The 19,642-nt window shown below is 40.2% G+C and overlaps 1 protein-coding gene and 1 long non-coding RNA gene across 3 annotated transcripts in view; one reads left to right on the forward strand and one right to left on the reverse strand.

Moving 5' to 3' along the window:
* Positions 1–1,005, reverse strand: part of LOC138757135 (uncharacterized) — a 48,148-nt gene extending 47,143 nt beyond the window's left edge. The window contains exon 1 of one of the 2 annotated variants that reach the window (XR_011353359.1): positions 7–1,005. This is a non-coding gene — a long non-coding RNA (uncharacterized lncRNA). The remainder of the gene's footprint in view (positions 1–6) is intronic. The other variant, XR_011353362.1, reaches the window with a different exon arrangement.
* Positions 148–17,914, forward strand: onecut2 (one cut homeobox 2). The gene is made up of 2 exons (XM_069923951.1): positions 148–1,750; positions 15,948–17,914. The coding sequence occupies exons 1-2, from the start codon at positions 640–642 to the stop codon at positions 16,238–16,240; spliced, it is 1,404 nt and encodes a 467-aa protein (XP_069780052.1). The 5' UTR covers positions 148–639; the 3' UTR covers positions 16,241–17,914.
* The last annotated feature ends 1,728 nt before the right edge of the window (positions 17,915–19,642 follow it).

Here is a 19,642-nt window from a genome sequence, read left to right on the forward strand (position 1 = left end):
ACTTACTTAGAACCCGGAAGTGGGGGGGGGGGTTGGCGCGGAGATGAAGGTGGCCTGTGGTGGGTTGCGGCGCTGGTGTTGGGGTGGGGAGGGAGAAGAGGGGGGGGGGGGGGGTTGGATTTAGGTGGTGCGTGGGGCGTTCTAATGGGCGCGAGAGGCAGATTGTGCCCAACCCGTCAATCGAACCTGATCAACGGACATCCCGCCCCTGACCGCCACCATTGGATAATCCACCTCCAGGTCTTTCCACCCAGGCCGATTGGAGAGGGAAGGAGCGCTTCTCATACGCTCTGCATTGGTGTCCGTCAGAAACACCCGCTCCCCTTTACGTTAGCGATTTAGGTTGAACCAGGACCGAATGCGTCTAGGGCTGGCTTCAGCTGTCTAAACAGTCGACGTAGGAGGAGGACAGACTCGGACATGGCGAGAAGCAGCACTGACCCGCCTGAGAGTTATCGGTGATCTTTGCAACCCGTGAGGCCTTAACAATTTTATATTTCTTTTTCCTTTGAACATATATGCGTGTTTATATATATGTCTGAGCATATATTATAATATATACATGCATATATATGTAGCAAGAAAATCCATTCATTTATCAACCCAAAAGAAAGAAAATACTAATCGTTAATGGACTGAATGAACAACGCGTATAGATGTCTAGCCAAAGAGGTATATGCCATGAACCCGGAGATTACAATGGACAGCATTGGGAATTTGCATGGTGGAATAAGCCATGAGCAATCCACGGGCGATCTGATGAACAGCCAGCAGCGGCAGGCAGTTTCAGCGGCTCATCGGGAACTGACGACAAGATCTGCAATGGTGTCCAGTATGGCTTCCATCCTGGATGGGACTGGGGACTACCGCCCGGAGCTCTCTATCCCGCTGCACCCGGCAATGAGCATGTCCTGCGAGTCTCCCCCGGGCATGGGCATGGGTATGAGCAGCACCTATACCACCCTGACACCACTCCAGCCCCTGCCTCCTATATCCACCGTCTCGGATAAGTTCCACCACCCTCACCACCACCACCACCACCACCACCACCACCACCACCAGCGACTCGCGGGCAACGTGAGCGGGAGCTTCACCCTGATGCGGGATGAAAGGGGGTTGCCCGCTGCCATGAACAATCTCTACAGTCCGTACCACAAGGACATGCCCGGGATGACTCAGAATCTCTCTCCTCTGTCCAGCAACCCTCTGGGAAATGGCCTGGCTTCCATCCACAACAGTCATCAGGGCATCCAGGGCTACGGCTCCAACAGCCACGACAAGATGCTGAGCCCCAACTTCGAAGCTCATCCAGCCATGCTGGCCAGAGGGGACCAGCACCTCTCTCGGAGTCTTGGAGCCCCGTCGGCGGGCATGATGCCACATTTGAACGGCATGCATCACCATCACCACGGTCACTCAAGCCACCATCAGTCTCACGGGCCCGTGTTGGCTTCAAGCCGCGATCGGCCTCCGTCCTCCTCCGGCTCGCAGACCACCAGCTCGGGCCAGCTGGAAGAAATTAATACCAAAGAAGTAGCACAAAGGATCACAGCGGAACTCAAACGCTACAGCATACCGCAGGCCATCTTCGCTCAGAGGGTGCTGTGCCGTTCGCAGGGAACCCTCTCTGACCTTTTAAGAAACCCCAAGCCTTGGAGTAAACTTAAATCCGGACGAGAAACGTTCAGGCGGATGTGGAAATGGCTGCAGGAGCCTGAGTTCCAGAGAATGTCAGCCTTAAGGCTCGCAGGTAAAGCGGGAAATGCTGCATGCCCATTCTAATTAGACAGTGAGAATTGGTGGGAAATAGAGAGAAACTGTGCAAATGGTCCAAAACAAAATGCCGTTCTTATTTGAGCCATGCTGTGTTTTAACAACAAGGGACTGCCGTCTTTGTGCTTATAGGGAACCGTACCACTACGGCAAGAAGACCCATACATTATCTTTTTTTCTCTTTTTGTTTCCCCTCTGCAACCACCGCAGAACTCGTTGAGGTTCCTCCTTAGTCTGAAGCTCGCACAATAGCTCTGTGATGAAACATTTCAATAGTCCCCTGAACGAAATGACACACCCACAATAGTAACGTGGTCGGACATCAACATCTAATTATCATTCAATTAATGCTCGGTCCAAATGGCATTTATTCCCCCTACTTAATGGGCACTAAACAAATTTGCACTTTCACCGTCCAAATCCCTGAGTACTGGCGGCCTGTATGACTATATCAAGACCAGTCTCCTTTGTAATACAGCAGCCTTTCCGCCCTTTTATTAACATGAACCCATTCTAGAGATTAAAGTCCGTCAGGATGAAAATCAGAGTATTGTGGTCTGTCCTTGCTCATTGCCAGGTTTGAGCGGGTGGAAGAAATCCGACCGATTTCTGTTCAGTCTGCATTACTGAGCTGGTTCTCAACGCGACGGTTTCTTCCTCGAAAGAGTCATTGTTTTGGCATAACTGTCGCTACTTACAGGCAGATTAGTCTTGAAAACGTGGACAGGAGGGGACAAAAGCATGGTTTCGCGTTTCGGTCACGGCTGCAGAGTGCGCAGTGGTCGCTTCTGCATGCGTTGAAACCAAGAGATAAGGCGATAAGCAAAACGGTCATTTTATTGTGGGGAATCACAGCGATTCGGCACTGGATGAACGAGCTTCAATCCTTTGGGGAAATCGGTGGAATTGCTTTTCCGCCCCCTGGCGGCTCCATTGGCCGCTCATTCCTATTGTGTTGGGTGATTTGGCTGCAGTTAGGAACTAATTAATAAAATATAATTAAATTGTGCATTTTGAGGATTTTTCTATTCCATTGTTCTTCAATCTTCTTTGATACCCACTGTATGATATTTAAGATGCTATCTTTCAAAGCAATTTAAGTAATTGTTGAAGGCTTTTCTTGAATAAATTTTATTTGTAAATATATAGATGTGTGTGTGGTTGTATGTGAGGTACTTCATAGTTTTTGGTGTGTGTATTATACACACACACACACATATATATATAATTCTGATAATTCCCAAGGACAATGGAAACAACATCTATCACAATGGGTAGCTTAATTCATGTATTTGTTTCACTGCTTAGAAAAGAGTGAGTGATTTACGAGAGACACTTTTACATTGGGCAGGGCATTGTGAATGTTAATTATTATCAGTGGAGATTGGAGAAAAATGCATCATGGGCTGATGGTCATTTTATATTTTTCACAGGGAAAGATAAACTTTATATTTCCGCCCATTGAAGGTGATATATTACCATCATTTATTACATACAATGTTTGTTTTCATTCTTGCCGTCAATATCCCCTTAAAAAAGCGGAGCCCATGGCGTAAACTAGGGCCACGTGGCATAATTGTTGCAATTACATTTTGTATTAAACTTGGCTTTTCCCTCCATTTCGTGGAAAAAGTAACTCCCTGCGCGGCGAGCCCGATGAACGTGGACGCCGTAATTGTTCCATTTTGCTAACATTCTTTTCATTTCATCTGATCTCATGTTCTCACTTTACACGCCACTTCAAAATTAATTGGAAATCACATTTTTTTTTAAACGACAAGCAATCTGATATATTTTCATTTTAAACTATGCAAAAACACGAAAACAAGTTATCATTTTTGAAAAGTGCCCCAACATCGCCAAGTATTTAAGATGACAAGTTGCCAAATTAGCGATAATTAATTACGAGAATTAAAATGCATTCGCTCGACATAGACGAAGAGCAAGGGCCCTTCGGAAACGTTCTGTCCGCTATTAGTTTTGGATTCGCCCAGCTTCTCATCTGAACGAGATGTTTTTGGAAACTGCCTTGAAATATGAAATATTTTCATAACTATCTTCGAGACTTATATGACTGACAAACAATATCAAGACACAATCAAAGTCTCAGAGCTCAGCCAAAAAAAAACCCACCAAATTAAAGGTATCTTTTGAGTTTGCATTTAGCGCATTTTTTATTTGCTGCTGTGCAAATGAATTTCACCCTGCATCGCTCAGGTTCCCGATCAATTCTCATTTGAATAATTGGACTGTTGATCGTCCCGCTGATTTAGTGTGTGTAAGCACAGCGCAATAAAAAAAAGAACAACCCCGACAGTAAAATAAATATTTCCTAAAGTATGTTGCACACTTATCAACCCATTGCGCGAGATGCTGCAATAAGTTCGGTCGGTAAGGATTCAGGAGATATAAATTCTTATTCATCAGCTGAACGGAGATCTAGAGAGGGAGAGAATGACCCGAGAAACAACATTTCATCCAAAGTATGGCATTTGTCGGAGTCCTCGTGAGAGCGATGTTGGTAAATTCTGAGGCATATTATGTGCTGGGCGCTCTTTTATATTTTCCCCGTACTTGCAGTGCTTTGAAAAGAAGCCGCAGATATGAATTATTAATGAAAATCTCTGCATGACCGGTTGCTTACTGCAACGTCACCCTTGCTTTGGTTTTAAAGCAGGGAAAATCTGGGGATTCATTCGCCGCTGGAGCTGATAGCTTTTGTCAACCAGTACCTTTCTATCTCGCGATGGTTCCCTGAATGATTTATGTTTAGAACACCCGCTAAGAGAGAATGATCAAATAAAATTTAAATTATTCTGAAGTATGGATATGCAGGAGAGGCTTAATGCCATACTGTTTTATAAATCCAATACTGTACTTTACCCGCAATATTGACACCATAATCTCCGCCGCCTTTCCAATCACCCGGATCTGTTGTTGTTATTGTTGCAATTGGGAAATTAATAATTGAAATTCTCTCACTCCTCGGGCAACCCCCTTGTGTGAAAGGGCTTCACCTTATTAATGTTCACCAGTGTAGATTCCGGAACTGCAAGGCGAAGGAAGGGGTGGGGGGGAGGGGGGATTCGGGAGGAAAAATGAAACAGTGGCATTTATTTTTATCACAGCATTTCAATAAATGTGGTTATGTCACTTTATAAAAAAATCAGTGTATATGGACATGGATCGATGAGGATAATCTTTAGAAGATTAAAAGGGCATTAATGCTGGCAACAATAACATAAACCTAAGGACCTGGTTAGACATTGATCTGGAATCTGATCCGACTTGTTCCAGTAAGACTGCTAGTCTTCCCGGCACTGCCTTCCCCATTATCATCCCTTTGTCTCCTGATAGTTTGAATAACCTCCTCGCAACCGTTTTCACAACATTTAATTTAATGATAATAATTAGTTCGCATGTTTTTCTCAAGCAATTTTACTATTTATGAGTATCGACGCGGTTTTCTTTCTATGTTCATGCCAAATGTAGAATGACATGATTGTCAAAACTTGCAAATGGGTAGATTTAAAGTTCACTAAAACATTAATAAAAACACGCCACTGGAGGTAGACTACATTACCAAAATAATCCTGGATGCTTTATCTTCCCGACTCTCTTTAAAGGGTTAAGACGGTCAAATCAACAATGAAAATTATATGTGATACAATTTTGCATTTTAACCGAGATTATTTCATTTAATATTTGTCACCAACAAAAACTGGTATGTTTTATTTGTGGTGTTAGTGACTATGTTCTTTTTTGTCTGAGATACAGTATAAACCTATCTCGGCAGCAAACTTCATGTCTGGAGCGACTGCGCTTTCAGTGACAGAGATCCAATTAGCGCAGCAAATCGCATGTCAAAGCGATTGGATGTCCAGTATTTTTTTAAGATCACCCGCGCGGCTCTTGTCAAACGGTTCAGCACAGGGAAATTGCATTCCAGCATAGAACAGAGAAAGCTGCAAAACAGGACAGACCTCTCGATCCACATTGTTGTGCCGGCATGATCGCCTATTTTCCCAACTGCCTAGATGGGAGCATGGCGCATTCAAATGTTTTTGATGTGAAGGACTGCGGGCGGACAATTATTGCATTCGAGTATGAATTAGGCGCTCTTCTGGGATACTGGAATGTACATGGTAAAGAATCAGCGGCATTTCAAGTGGTGTGCCTTGTTAGAGTGGGAGAACGTGGAATGAGGGGGGGGGGGGGGGAGAGAGAAAGGTATCCTCTCGCCATGATACAATACTAAATCCAGTTACCATCACAAATTTTATTAACCATTTAAAAATCTCACCGAAGACCTGAATACATAAATCTAATTATTTTATAAAATACACATTTTCTTTTTCTTCAGGACATTGAGCTACTTTCGTTCGGCACATTTCATAATTATTTTTTGAATCGCATTTGTCTTCCCAAACCGGATTGAATGATCAGGAATCTGATCGGGGTTAAACATTGCCGTTTCTGCATCTGTTACATTAACTCCTTCAGTAGCACCCACACTAACTCATTGTTTCTTATTTATTTATTTGAAGCTGTTTTAAGGCCTTTATATGTTGCTCCAGTTGTGGTATGATTATCGTTCTTATATAATTGGCCACTTTAGAGTGCCCTGGGGGCATTAAAATTTGACTTTACGCAGCAGGATTAACGCTCCCTCAATTATTTCAAAGCAAAGCAATTATTTGAAAAGCTTGCAGACAATTAAAATTGTTTCCATGTATCTACCACTAAACATGCATCGTATGTCTTTCCCGGTGTCCATTATCGACACAAAATACTTTTTGCATGTTTAAATGTAAAATATGTGCGGAGCCCGTATTTAATTTTCAAATCATAACACTGAAGGTCAACTTGGAAACACAGTCACTTTAAGCTGCAAAGCCTATTGTTTTTTACAAATATCGCTGTAAAACTTGGTGTTTTTTTTGTCGAAATGTTTGGCAGCTTTAAGAGGAATGAGCCGTTGTCAAACTTCATGCATGTAGGCCATACATAATATACAGATTTTAATAGCATAATTGCATATCGATATTTATTGTTCTCTGGGGATTTCCTCTTATCAGTAGGACATGTAACAATGTGAAAACAAACGAGCGCAATTTACGTGGCACGGTATTCCGCTGATGTCTAAGACCAGTTTCTTAATTCTGGAAATATTGATCTGGAGAATTTGACTTCCGTAAATTGAATCCCCTTTCATATCCCGTCCAGCGTCCCTTGAATTGTAATTGTGATTACAATATAATTCTAAAATTCTACAAAAATAATATAGTTATTATATGAACCCTCAATACTAAACAGCCGTCGCACTTTAAACAATTTGAGATGATGCGTCTCCTCTCGCAAGATTTAGGTTTAACCTTGACATTAAATTTCATGTCGTCATGCTCAAGTCGTGTTTATCATGAGAAATGTGACCTTTTCAAGGAGGGCATGTGTAAAAGTAAAAAAAATATCTCCTGCTCCCTCATCCCACTTACAGCTCCTCACGCTACTCTTAGTTCTGAACGTTGTTGTATTTTGCACATTGTTTTGTGGATATTTCTTTAATTTAGAAATTGCTGGTAAATCGTGTTTCCACACACACACACACACACACACACACACACACACACACACACACACAATCACAAAGAACTTTGCTCATTCAGATCGCGGGTCAGTACAAACAAGCCTTTGTTTTATTTGTGGTGTTAGTGACTCTCTGACATCGATTTTCATTTTGTCACAACCCGAGTAAAAAACAATGGAGAATTAATTCGCCCCGTGAAGCTCCCGGTCTGAGGCTTTATCAGCAACGACATTCATTTGATGTAGGAAGAGGGGAAACCTTTGCGATCGATCGCATTGATCCAGCCTTTCCCTTTAAGGAAACCGCATGTTCAAAGAACCTCTTGCATAGATTTACTGTTTACCCGGATGTTGTTCTTTTTAATATTCCATGGTCATTCGATGTGTTACTGATGGGAAATACAAGAACACCTAAAACAAATAGATCTACAAGCGTGAACACAGAGCGAACAATGACAGAAGGGCGTCGTTGGGGCAGATATTTTAGAATAGTTTATTCACTTGTTAGGTGCTTTGCTGAGGAGATGGGGGTCATTCCCTTTTTTTTAGCTTTAGCCTTTTGGCTAAGATTATCTTATCAATTTTTCGCACGTTGGAGATTGTAAATGTCCATTTAAAGTTGTATAGGGCTTTTTTTTATATCATTGCAATCAACGTACATGACATAAATAAATAGAACAAATTGTACACAATAGCTCTATGGAAAGGACAAATTCAACAAAGCATACTGCTCTGTGTTCGCCCTTGTAGAACCACTTTTGTTAACATTCGTAGATTGAGATTAATTTTATAATTTACTATTCAAAGTGTGACACAAAGTTACACACATTACATAATTTCATGTGCATATATGTTATTTGCTGAAGACTTCACTAATTATAGTCAAATCAAGTTTATTATCATCTGATTGTACAAGTACAACCGGACGAAATCCCCGCAGCAAATATTTTAGTCGATTTTAAACATCGTCCTTTTTCCTGAAGGAAATCTGTCAAAGGAAATAACTTTAAGCAACGATAGGTGGGCCATAAGTATTAGCCTAACCCAAGCAAAACGCAAAATCAACACGCCACGGATGCTAGAAAATTAAAATGAAACAGACATTCCTGAATTAGCTCTGCAGTGTGAAGAGCTTCTCTGAAGACTGAAAGCGAGTAAAACTGTCGTGTCGATTATTTTTGATCAGAACTGAATCAAATGTAGGTGTGATTAGGTTTAACCTTGACATTAAATTTCATGTCGTCATGCTCAAGTCGTGTTTATCATGAGAAATGTGACCTTTCCAAGGATGGCATGTGTAAAAGTAAAAAACAATTATTTGAGTATAATTTTAAGACCGTTGATAACAAAAAAATACAATATAAGTGCATCAAGTACGCGATAGAACATTAAATTTGACATTTCCAATACATCGCAAATATCTTACTAAAAAAACATATTTGCCCTGCTAGCCATAGAGCGCGTGACCTTGGCTGATTTCATGTAAAGAAACTGAATACTTACTTTAATGCAAGAACAAATATCCAAAAAATTGGTGATGTACCTGTTGGATTTTCTATGCTGGCATGCGTTTAAATAAGGACCCAAGACTCATAAAGTTCCATAACTATGTCGGTACTTTCACCTATCAAATAGATGCAATTCTTGAATATTTAAAAGACCTCGGCCGCTGGGGGAGCAGGGATGTGATGCTGGCTCTCCAGCCTGCGCTGTTTAACTTTACAGGTAATTAGAACCCATTATTGATTTTTTCATTTGTAATCCTAATGGGATGCGTGGTTTTGTAATCCATGTCTACTGAACTCTATCTATGGTTAGAGTTATGCAATGGAAATACAACAGTACGTCTCCGAACTTTCCCATAATATAACAATTGTGCAAAAATAACAAAGGAAAGCAGGAATATCCGGCAAATATATGAATTCACAGTAGAGCAGAAGGAGGCGAGTCCTAAAGAATAATGCATTGACAGAATCAAAGAGAAAGAAAGAGAGGATAAGAAGAAAGGATAAGCTTCGGATAAACTTGGAACAGGAGATGGGAGTGTAAATTGGTCCCTGACAGAAGGGACCACTATTGTAGACCCTAGGACAAAGATGTCACAAGATGTCAGATTGCTTGGATTGGGAAACAAGTCTTATGAGGCAAGGTTAGCAGAGCTGGGACTTTTCACTTTGGAGCGTAGACTTTATAGAGGCCTACAAGATTATGAGAGGCATAAATAGGGTGGACAGCCTGTGACTGTTTCCTGGGGCAAGAGCAGGAAACATATGTACAAAGTTAAGGGAGGGAAGTTTAGGGGAGACAACAGTGGTAGGGTTTTTTTACATAGAGAGTTGTGGGTGCCTGGAATGCCATGCCAGGGATGGTGGGGGAAGATGAAATATTGAATGGATTTAAGAGACTCAGGCACATAGATGAAAGAAATAAATAGAGGGTTATGGGGTAGGGAATGTTTAATACTTTCCTTTAAGGAAGGGATATATGGGTCGGCATAACATCGAGGGCCGAAGGGCCTATACTCTACTGTAACGTTCAATGTTCTATTCAACATGGTGAGACTGATTGAAACAAAGTTTACGAATTTCCAATTTATATTGGAAGAAATGTCAAGTTTTCTTTGAATAAAATAACGGATGCAGTTTATTCGTTGCATTTAGCAGTTAAATAATTTTTATACAAAATCTATTTTATTCATTCAACATAATTATTGCCGTTTACGCATTTACCTCGCAAAACTGAAAGAAATGTAGTTTACTGGTCTCGATGTGTAATAATAGAATATTTTGATGTTAACCTGGAAAACCTGTGGGTGCTACAGAATGTACTTTCTACTCATTTTCAAATCACGTTCACAGCAAAGTACAGAACAGGAGAATAAATGCAAGTCAAGAATAGATAAAGCTGGTTCGCTGAGTTCAGATAAATAGCGAGAACTTTAAACTGCCTGGAATTGAAATGACTGACGTAGAATGCAGTTGAACTTCGTGCATGTTGGAAGGTTTGGCCTTAAGTGAAAAAGGCCCTGGGTTTATTTTTTTTTTATTTAAAAAGAGTAGAATTCAAAATGTTTCATTGGGTGAAATGATTCCACCAATTCCGACCCGCTTCCTGAATCAACTGTTATGCTTTTTTAAAAAAGAACGTGAAACAATTTAAAGAGCATTGTGTGAGTTAATGGGGTTTATTAATCTTCTGCGGAGTTCAAAGGGCAGGGTTCAGCGTTGGTGCAGGCTAATTGATTTATTTGCAATATGTTTCTATGGCTGCACATTGTTGGAGAAATGGCCTGGATCGCCGCTTTCACTCGAGGTTACGCAAATTGATTCTATATATTGCATGTGTACATACAAACGCTTAGAAATTAGCGTGACGTCTCACGTTCGTGTATTTAACCCTTTGTCTTTTTACTTGTGCTGCACATGGTTTATGCAAACAGGCTTTGTTAAGGAGCAAGATTAATTAATCGTCACATCAGAGGATGAAATTAACATTTAAACGTCATCAGATTGACTTTTTGACTGTTGAGACTGATTGCTCGCTGAAACTGATTGGGAAATACGTGCTCGTTATCTGTGGCATCGTACACGAGTGTATCACCCCTGATGTGTGTTTTATGTTTTACCGGAGTTATTATTGCCTTGTTTGAACTATGGGCCCAACAGCGTCACACTATAACAATATATGATCTAGAATAGACGAATTAAAGTGAAGAATATTTAGGTGCTGCAGTTCATTTCAAAGATTTCGAATTTGCTTACTGTATATAATAGCGAAAGCAATTTAAAAAAAATCAATTATTAAAATAATACAAATGCTGGAAAATTAGATTTGCGGGTAACAGCATTCAAAAATGGCAAACAAATAATACATCGAACTATAGCAATAGAAAGTTATTAATAAACAAAATAATTTTAACAGTAATTGGAGCATCATCTTTATCGAAGCAGCAATAGTAAACATTTATGTTTTTCGTTCAAGGTGATTAGAAAGTATATTCAAATCTATTTTCCCATTGTCATTTAAATAAATGATATTCCAGTAATTGGATGTGTCACAGCTCTTGTACCTTTTAGGTGTGGAGATGGGGAAATAGCCTTCGATTATAAACATTGCAAAATTACTGTTTTTGTTTCGAATATGAGTGACGCTCTTACGTGATGTCAGTATTTGACTTTGAATGCTTATGCATGCGAGGAAAGTGCCCGCCCTGAGTTTCTGACTGTCCTTGATATGACTGATGTTTCAATTGAAAAATAAAGCACCAACAACTACTTCACCGCAACATTCAATAATGTTCACTCGAAGTCCAAGTAAAATCAAAACATGTCTTGATAACTCTCCTCGTGATACGTGAAGTGTTGATATCTAGTGGCCGAAATTAATCGACTGGTTGATGAATATGGTGTGGTAACATGAGCTATCTTTTATTATCACTCTTGTTAAGGTTATTTGGTGTTACGGTCATTGGTTTAGGTTCTGGAAACCAACGTACATTAGGCCATTGTTTTGTATTGAGATCATGGAGAAGGGAATGATGGGATGCCTCTCAACACATCTGGTTTGAGCTCTGGTCTTTCCTGGGCAAACTACTAAATTACTGACCTCAAATGTAAAAAGAAAATGCCCCCAACTTTACCATAGAATATTTATATGAAACATGGGTTCTAAGGCTGCTCAATAATGGCCGCAAGGAAATTTGGACAGAATTAATGAGATTTGGACAGAATTAACTAACATCCTGCTGCACACGTGAAGAATAGTCGGATATTGCAATTCCACACAGATGTTGAACTTGAATGGGTGGATTTTCACTCTTCGTTCATTAGCGGAGTAGGTCTGTTAATTACTCGAATGCTTGAGTTTCTGTAAGATGTTAGTTTGGATTAATTGCGTAGTTAGGACGTGCATAAATCGCTGCCAACTTTTCTCAAAATTCTCTCCAATCTCCAATCTCTCCATTGGAGAGTATTTTTTGGAACTCTCAATTTAATTTGTTAAATATCCAAATCGCCTTAACAATAAGTTAAACATAATTGGCAGAACTTAATGTCGTGGAGGGAGGAAGTACCTTAGACATCGAGGCTGGGCTATCTCAATGTTCATTCCTTCTCCACTCAGCGAGCTCAGGCCGAAACATGGATGCTTCTGCTGACTTCAGCTGCCTTGGTTTCTGCATCATTTCTTCCACTGGTCTGTGCTTGAGAGAGGAAGGTTGGATCAAGGCAGGGGTGTTCTGCAGTGGCTCTGCAAGCTGAAATCCAGGGTTGGGCGGGGTGGGGGAAAGCGATATTAATGCCTGGTATCAATTTACACAAGCTAGGAAACATTACCTTCAGAAAATTGTGGAAGAGAGCAGAGAAAAATGCCGATATGGCGGAAAAATTCATAACTTCCAATTATAAAATTAAGAAGCATTTTATTAGTTCGTGTATATTCTTAAAGATAGACGGACAGTGCGATGTATATTTGATAACGTGGCTTCATTGATGAAAGCTGACAATTAGTTTACATAACCCCAAACTCTCGTGTTTAATTCCTGTCAGGCCAGTTTAGTTTATCAGCATGACAGAAGCTGATTTTTGAGCCCCTTACTCACTGCAGAATATTTGCAGAATGCCATTGAGGCACATTATGAATAACTTATTGACTCAAGCCAGTTACACCATCAACGAACTTTACTCGTAGAGTTGATCAATAACTAAGAACCGATAATTATCTGGATTAGACAACTGCTATAGACGTTCCGAATGCGTGGTCCTGATTCAAGGTTTCAATAGGATAATTATATTCTTAATAACAGGGTTGCCCAATTTAATACAATAAAATAAATTTGTATTCTTTATTGAAGATCCGTTCAGTCGAAATTAGAGCCAGGTAATAATATGAAATGCGACTCATTGCCAACCATATTTACGATTTGCCAATATTATTAATGGCAATGACCAAGTATAATCTTGATTTCATGCTTTGCAAGTCTAATTTTGGCGAGAAACTAAATTGGAGCTTGAATTTGTCCACAGTTTGATTTATGTTCTTTATTAATAAACATCGGAAAATCTGATGCGACCCTTTGAACTTGAGTTGATTATTCACTGGGATGTCAATTATTAGTGCAGAATAATGCTTCCTTGTTATTCTATAACGCCCAATTTTTTTTAAAGTCAGGCGGCATCACGGGACCTCAACAGATAATGTGAGTACAATACTGCCACCGTCTGGCCCGAGAACCTGATCCGGCCCAGGACTAATAAAATATTACTTTTCCAACATTAAAATCAATAATAATTAGGTTTCCTGGAAATTTCGTAAATATAGAACTATATTTAATATTTTAACATCCTGTTAAAACATTTTAAAGAAATCGAAAAATCACACCCATTCGTAGCTGAAACTTCAGCACCTCGGACAGAGTCTCCTCTCCCAGGAAAAAAGCGGAACACTTCAGCGATTGTAGTAAAATCAGAAATGCTGGAGGAACTCAGCAGGTCTCGCAGCGTCCATAGGGGTATAGATATATAACCGACTTTTCGCGCCTGAGCCCTTCTTCAAGGTATGAGTAAAAAGCAGATAGACACCTGAATTAAAAGACTGGGGAGAAGGAAAGAAAAAAAAACACGAGGAAAGAACACAGGCCAACAGACGAAAGGTGTTAATTAGGCACGGAGAGGAGGAGAATAGAGAGGAAACGTGAGAATTGATTGGGGGGAGGGGGAGTTTAGCTCTGTCAATACAGAGCCAGAGCCTGTCAAGAGAGACAGAGAGGAGTCATAGGAATAGATGGGGTAGGGGCTAACAGAATCTGGAGGTCCATCTAGTTGGAGGGTGCTCAAATGATGCTGTTTCTCTAATTGCGGGTGGTGTCAGGCTGGCAATGCATGACATCGTGGACAGAAAGTTTGGCAAGGGAATGGGATAGGGAAATTAAATTAAATGGGTGATGTAAAGAAGACCTCAACTAGAGCAGTAGATGCGATGCCCCCTGCAGATTCATGAAATGTTGCTTCACTTGGAAGGACTATTTGGGGCCCTGATGGTGATGGGCAGGTGGTGTGGGGGAAAGTATAGCGCCTCCTGTGGTCACAGGGGGAGATGCCAAGAGGGAAAATAGTGGGAAGGGAGGAGTGGACCAGGGAGTCACTGAGGGAGTAATCCTGAAAAGGCAGAGACGGGAAGAGAAGGGAAATGTGTCTGGTGGTGAGAAATAGCGGAGGAGGATCTGTTGGGTGCGCTTGACATGTCAGCAGGAAAATCATTGTTTACAGCAAGGTGTTATTTGCAGAACTGTTTTTTAGTAGTTGTGTAGCGATAGCCTGTTGTGGATTAAGTCTCCTTTGTGTTTGATTAGCGCTGCTTCTATGTCCCGTGAAACAATTGACAGTCCCCAACTTTACTGAAGACAGCAAATAATGTCGCAAAATGCTTCCTTGAGTGTTGACTAATTTGCTCCCCTCTTTGATAAAAACCCAACACCGTGCGCACGGCGGATAACGTCCTAGGGAAAGGCTCGCTCGCCGCAAACTCACCAGACAGGACATTGGAACAGGAGCGCCGAATAATTTCATCCATTTCAAGTCCAATGCCAGCCAGCTGCGATAGCCCTTCTTTGGTCCAGATCGAGCTCTTGATCCAGTCTAGCACCGGTGTTTGGCTGCAAGTGTTTGATCCAGTCATGAGCGTAGAGCCAGGTTCTCCAAGCAGCTAAGCTACTTTTACTTGACACTTCACAGGGTTGGTGTTTGAATTTGTTATCCCTTCGGAATTATAGCAAGAAGGTTTGTTTTGCATGCTATCCAAGCAATCCGACGCCTATAAAAATAAATAGGTGCGGGGAATACTGTAATAACAGTCAAGAGTAGAGGGTATGGAGAAAGTTGTAATGCAGTGAAGAGAAAACATAGTAGTTATAAAAGACTGAGATCTATTCAAGGGCCTGATAACATTCGGAAAGAACCTGTCCTTGTGTTCTCAAGAACATGTACCTTCTATCCAACGGAAGGGAAGGAAATACGATGAAAAGCAGATGCGAAACATTATGAGTCCTTGCGACATTAACCACTTGTCTGTAGCTGTGAGGCTCTAATCCAAATAATGCTAAAAGAAATCTGCAGCTCCAACGTTTCGGGAAATGAGGGAATTCGATCCATAAACCCCTGAGATTCAAAACATAAACCGATGGTTGACCACAGTCTAACTCCTTTTAACACCATTGGTAGGCAATGGGGTCTGGGGAATAAGGGTAGCCGCATGTACTCCTTGTAAATTTTACATACCTCCATTTGGAGGAGACCATTTTCATGAGCATCAATGATCGTTCGGCACCGCAGGGGGTTCTCGGCGCACTCAAATAGGTTTTTCAAAATCATGAGATAACTTAAAATGTTTACACAATGACAAATGATCGTACGGTCCTTTTGCTTCAATTTTATTTACGAACCAGAAATGGATCGGACACTTTGCTGATTTCCCAGTTAGCAACTCAAGGGCATATTCAAAGGGAAAAAAATAATGACTTTGACCAGATTAAAAATCAGACCGTTTCTGTAAACGTTCCTTACTTTTTTTTAAATAATCTCTTCTTTTCGCAGCGTGCAAACGCAAAGAACAAGAACAGAACAAAGAGAAGAGCAATACACCAAAGAAGCCACGGCTAGTTTTCACTGACCTTCAACGCCGAACTCTTTTCGCCATTTTCAAAGAAAATAAGCGTCCTTCCAAGGAGATGCAGATCACAATCTCGCAACAGCTCGGCCTGGAGTTAAGCACGGTCAGTAATTTCTTTATGAACGCCCGGAGACGGAGCCTGGACAAATGGCAGGACGAAGCCATGTCAAGCCCAGGCGCTTCATCATCCACCTCAAGCACTTGTACCAAAGCATGATTGAGGACAGTGCACCTGAACTGGGCACAACTCAACACTTTTTTTTCCCTTTTGCTTTTTGAAGAGGCTGTTCAGTGGTGAGTGCATAAGCACAATCTTCATTAACACACCTTATTTTACAAAAAAGAGAGATGGCACATCTGGCATATAGGATTACCCTAAAATCACTTGACTGCTCTGTCAAACCTATGACTCAGTTTGGTGGATTTTCGGATATAACCAGGCAGGGCACAATGAGTGATGTTGCCAAGCAATAACCTGTCCAGTGCTTTGCCTGAAGGTTGGGGGTGTGGGGGTGGGGGGGGGGTGGAACGTGTCAACGGAGACATCATGTTAATGTGTGATTTGGTTCAGCTGTCAGGTAACATTAGAAGTTTGGATATGGGAAAGCTTGCACGGATACCGAGAACAAGTGATTCCCATTTTGAATTTTTAAGCAGGAGACTTACTTGAGGACATTTGTAGAGTCATGCTACCTCATCATTCATCGGACTGTTTACTGACGGGCCGTTCGAGATGAGTATGCAAGCACAAATTATCAAAAGCATTCTGGAGATGTTCAAGCCTACCTTCGCGTGACATCATTTGATTTTTTGTAACTGTTGTTGAACGTGAGCTCGCACCATATCCACTCCTTGGGTAGAGCTGATTACGGCGAGGATGCAAACACCACATTCAAGCACATTCCTTTCAATCAAGTCATCTGTGACATTCTATAATATCCAATCATATGGATTTTTTTTTGGGGGGGGGGCTCTGTTTGCTCTCTCCAGAATATTAGGGTCATTGAACCCTAGCAGCAGCTACTGGAAGAGTGGTTATTGTTTGTCCTGCATTTCTATACTTACTTTTGATTCATGACCAAGGTTAGTTTAGTACTGCAAACACATTGAATAGACCATGGGAAGGGGGCTTCCCATGGTGAGTGCAGAAGCACAAGCATAAAGTAGCTCTATTCCCCCCCCCCCTCCCTAAAACGAGATCTTTCGACGCGTCTTTTTATTCCCACATGTGCACATTCACCACTGAACGGGCCCTTTTAGAACACGATTGATGTGTTCAAAGGCAAGCCAAAGGCTTTAAAAACTCTCTTGAAGACACTTGATACTTTTTTTTTCTATTTATTATTAAATCGAAACCAAAGAAACTTTTTCTGCACCTAATTGTTCTGCAACGAACTTGTAAAAAAAAATCACGTCAGGAAACAACGTAGGGACTGTGTTTCAATGGATGTCTTAGTCGTTTAGGGAAGCAGAGTTTTGAAAGGGTTGAAAAGCAAAACAGCAACAAGAAGGAAGCAATGCCAGGGTCATCGCTGCTTCATTTGACGACACTCCCCGCCTCTTAAAGTTGAATATTGTCTTTAACGTGTGCCTATGCAGTTTTTGAGAGACATTGTACAGTACAATAGAAAACCTCTTCCGCTTTGACCAAAGTCAGCTTCACAGAGACGTGGATCTGTTCGTATTTTTTATGCATCACATTTGAGTGCTGTTTGCATTTCTGACCTGTCCTTCAATCCCCCTCTTATTAAGAGAGGGGAATTCCTACTCAATTTTTACAATTTCCTCTTAAATTAGCAATTCCAGTGGAACAGGATTCCGACAAATGGCTCCAAATGGCTCCAAACACAAGATGTTAAGGTGCAGATTTAACGTCTCTACCAAAGACAGCAACGTTTTCCCATAACCCGGTAAAGGTAACTAAGTATGGGAGATTTGCCAACCATATGTTGTTTTATGTTAATTACTGTGGTATTTGATTTTAGTCATATAGAAAGTATTCAATAGATCCAATATTTGTTACTCAAGTTTCCAGTTGGATAATTTAAGTAAAATATGATGTAGATGATTCAATCTATTGTAATTTAATTCAGTGCATTCAATATTAATATATTTTAAATTAATTTACTTGTACTGTTGATTATCTAGTTTAAATTTTATAATTTTCTATTTTGCAATGTTAAGATGATAATTATTTAATTTTGAAGGCTCAGGATCTATTGAATGATAGATTTTTAAAATAATGTTCATTCTTCATTCTAAGCACAATCCCAATGCTAGTGTTCATTGGTGAATTTAGTAAATGACTATAAAGGTTAATGTATCTTTTGTGCTCTTAAGAAAGTGTGTTTTTCATTGTGTGTCAATTGACCTTTAGCTCAGCATCTTTTGCATGGAGTCCATGCACACGTCTAAGATGAGTTCAACTTTCAAGAATATCAGGAAATTTCCAAGAATTTTACAAAAAGAAGACTGCAGTATTGGTATATACTGTATTCCAAAGGCTTTATCCAGGAATGTGGAAGCATTTATCCTTAAACAAAGCTATATCCAAAGAAACCAAACTGATTGGACCAGCAGAGAGAATCAAGTTTTTTTTTCCCTGTGTGGCTTATCATTTTTTACCAACTTGTCTGTGAAAAAAATACCATATTGTGGCAACAAATACAGTGATAGTGATATTTGCATTGCAAGTCACAATGCCCACCTGCCATGTAAGTGATTTAATTAACAAAAACTGATTTCTAAACAAGATAGTAATTTTTAAAGTGCTTTTGTCTGTAGGTTAGAAATTTTTTAAAAAAGCTATATTAGCTTTATTTTATTTATTATTATTTGGGGTATTTATTGTGAACTATATATTTAAACTGATTTTTTTTTCTTATTTATCAAATATAAATGCATTTAAATAGAAGATATAGTGTTTCAGATGGCCTCAAGTTTTTACACTGTTTGCTTATTTTAGGAAGCAAAGAAAGTTTTTTTTAACTATGGCTCTTGCTTTTTAATGAGAAGAATATAAATGATCACTGGAAGTAATAATGAAGCACATAAATTTACAACTAACACAATTTCAGTTCTGCTTCCTGTACATGCAGTAGGTTTTTTCCAAATTATATCGGTAGGCTTCCAATAATAGTTGAACATGGTGCTTTCTATGTAGAAACTACCTGAGCCAATATTTTTATTATTGCTGTCTGCTTTTGGATTTTGGGGCCTTTAAGCACTGCATCTTTTATTCTCAATTTTCAATGCCAAAGAATTATTCCACTATGAGCGCTGAAAGATAACCCTTCAGTCTTAGTAACTACATGGATGAGCAATGATTTTGTATGGAACAATAGCATGTACTGATGGAAAAGTGAATACACAACATAAAATACTTTAATGATGTTTCCACCATTGTTTAGCCCTGTGTCCAAGTGGCTTTAGATAAGTTCTTTCAATTGTGAAGAAGTCTTTAGCATTAGTGAAAAGAGACAGAAAAAAAAACCCTGAACTCGCTGCTTCCAGGTATGAACTATATGTAAAAGCTCTTTCTACTTCTAGTGAGAACCAAAGAGGCTACCTCACTGAATTTTTCCATTTGTAATTTTAATCGCGTCGACGATACCAAAGA

Source organism: Narcine bancroftii, chromosome 3 (genome assembly GCF_036971445.1).
Source record: "Narcine bancroftii isolate sNarBan1 chromosome 3, sNarBan1.hap1, whole genome shotgun sequence".
NCBI classification, from domain to species: Eukaryota; Metazoa; Chordata; class Chondrichthyes; order Torpediniformes; family Narcinidae; genus Narcine; species Narcine bancroftii.

What these genes read in the sequence shown, in the direction of transcription:
- onecut2 (XM_069923951.1), top strand. Translation starts at nt 640, where the DNA reads ATGAACAACGCGTATAGATGTCTAGCCAAAGAGGTATATGCCATGAAC. An exon ending in GTCAGCCTTAAGGCTCGCAG is followed by an intron (nt 1,751 to 15,947) that starts GTAAAGCGGGAA and finishes TTCTTTTCGCAG; the next exon opens with CGTGCAAACGCAAAGAACAA.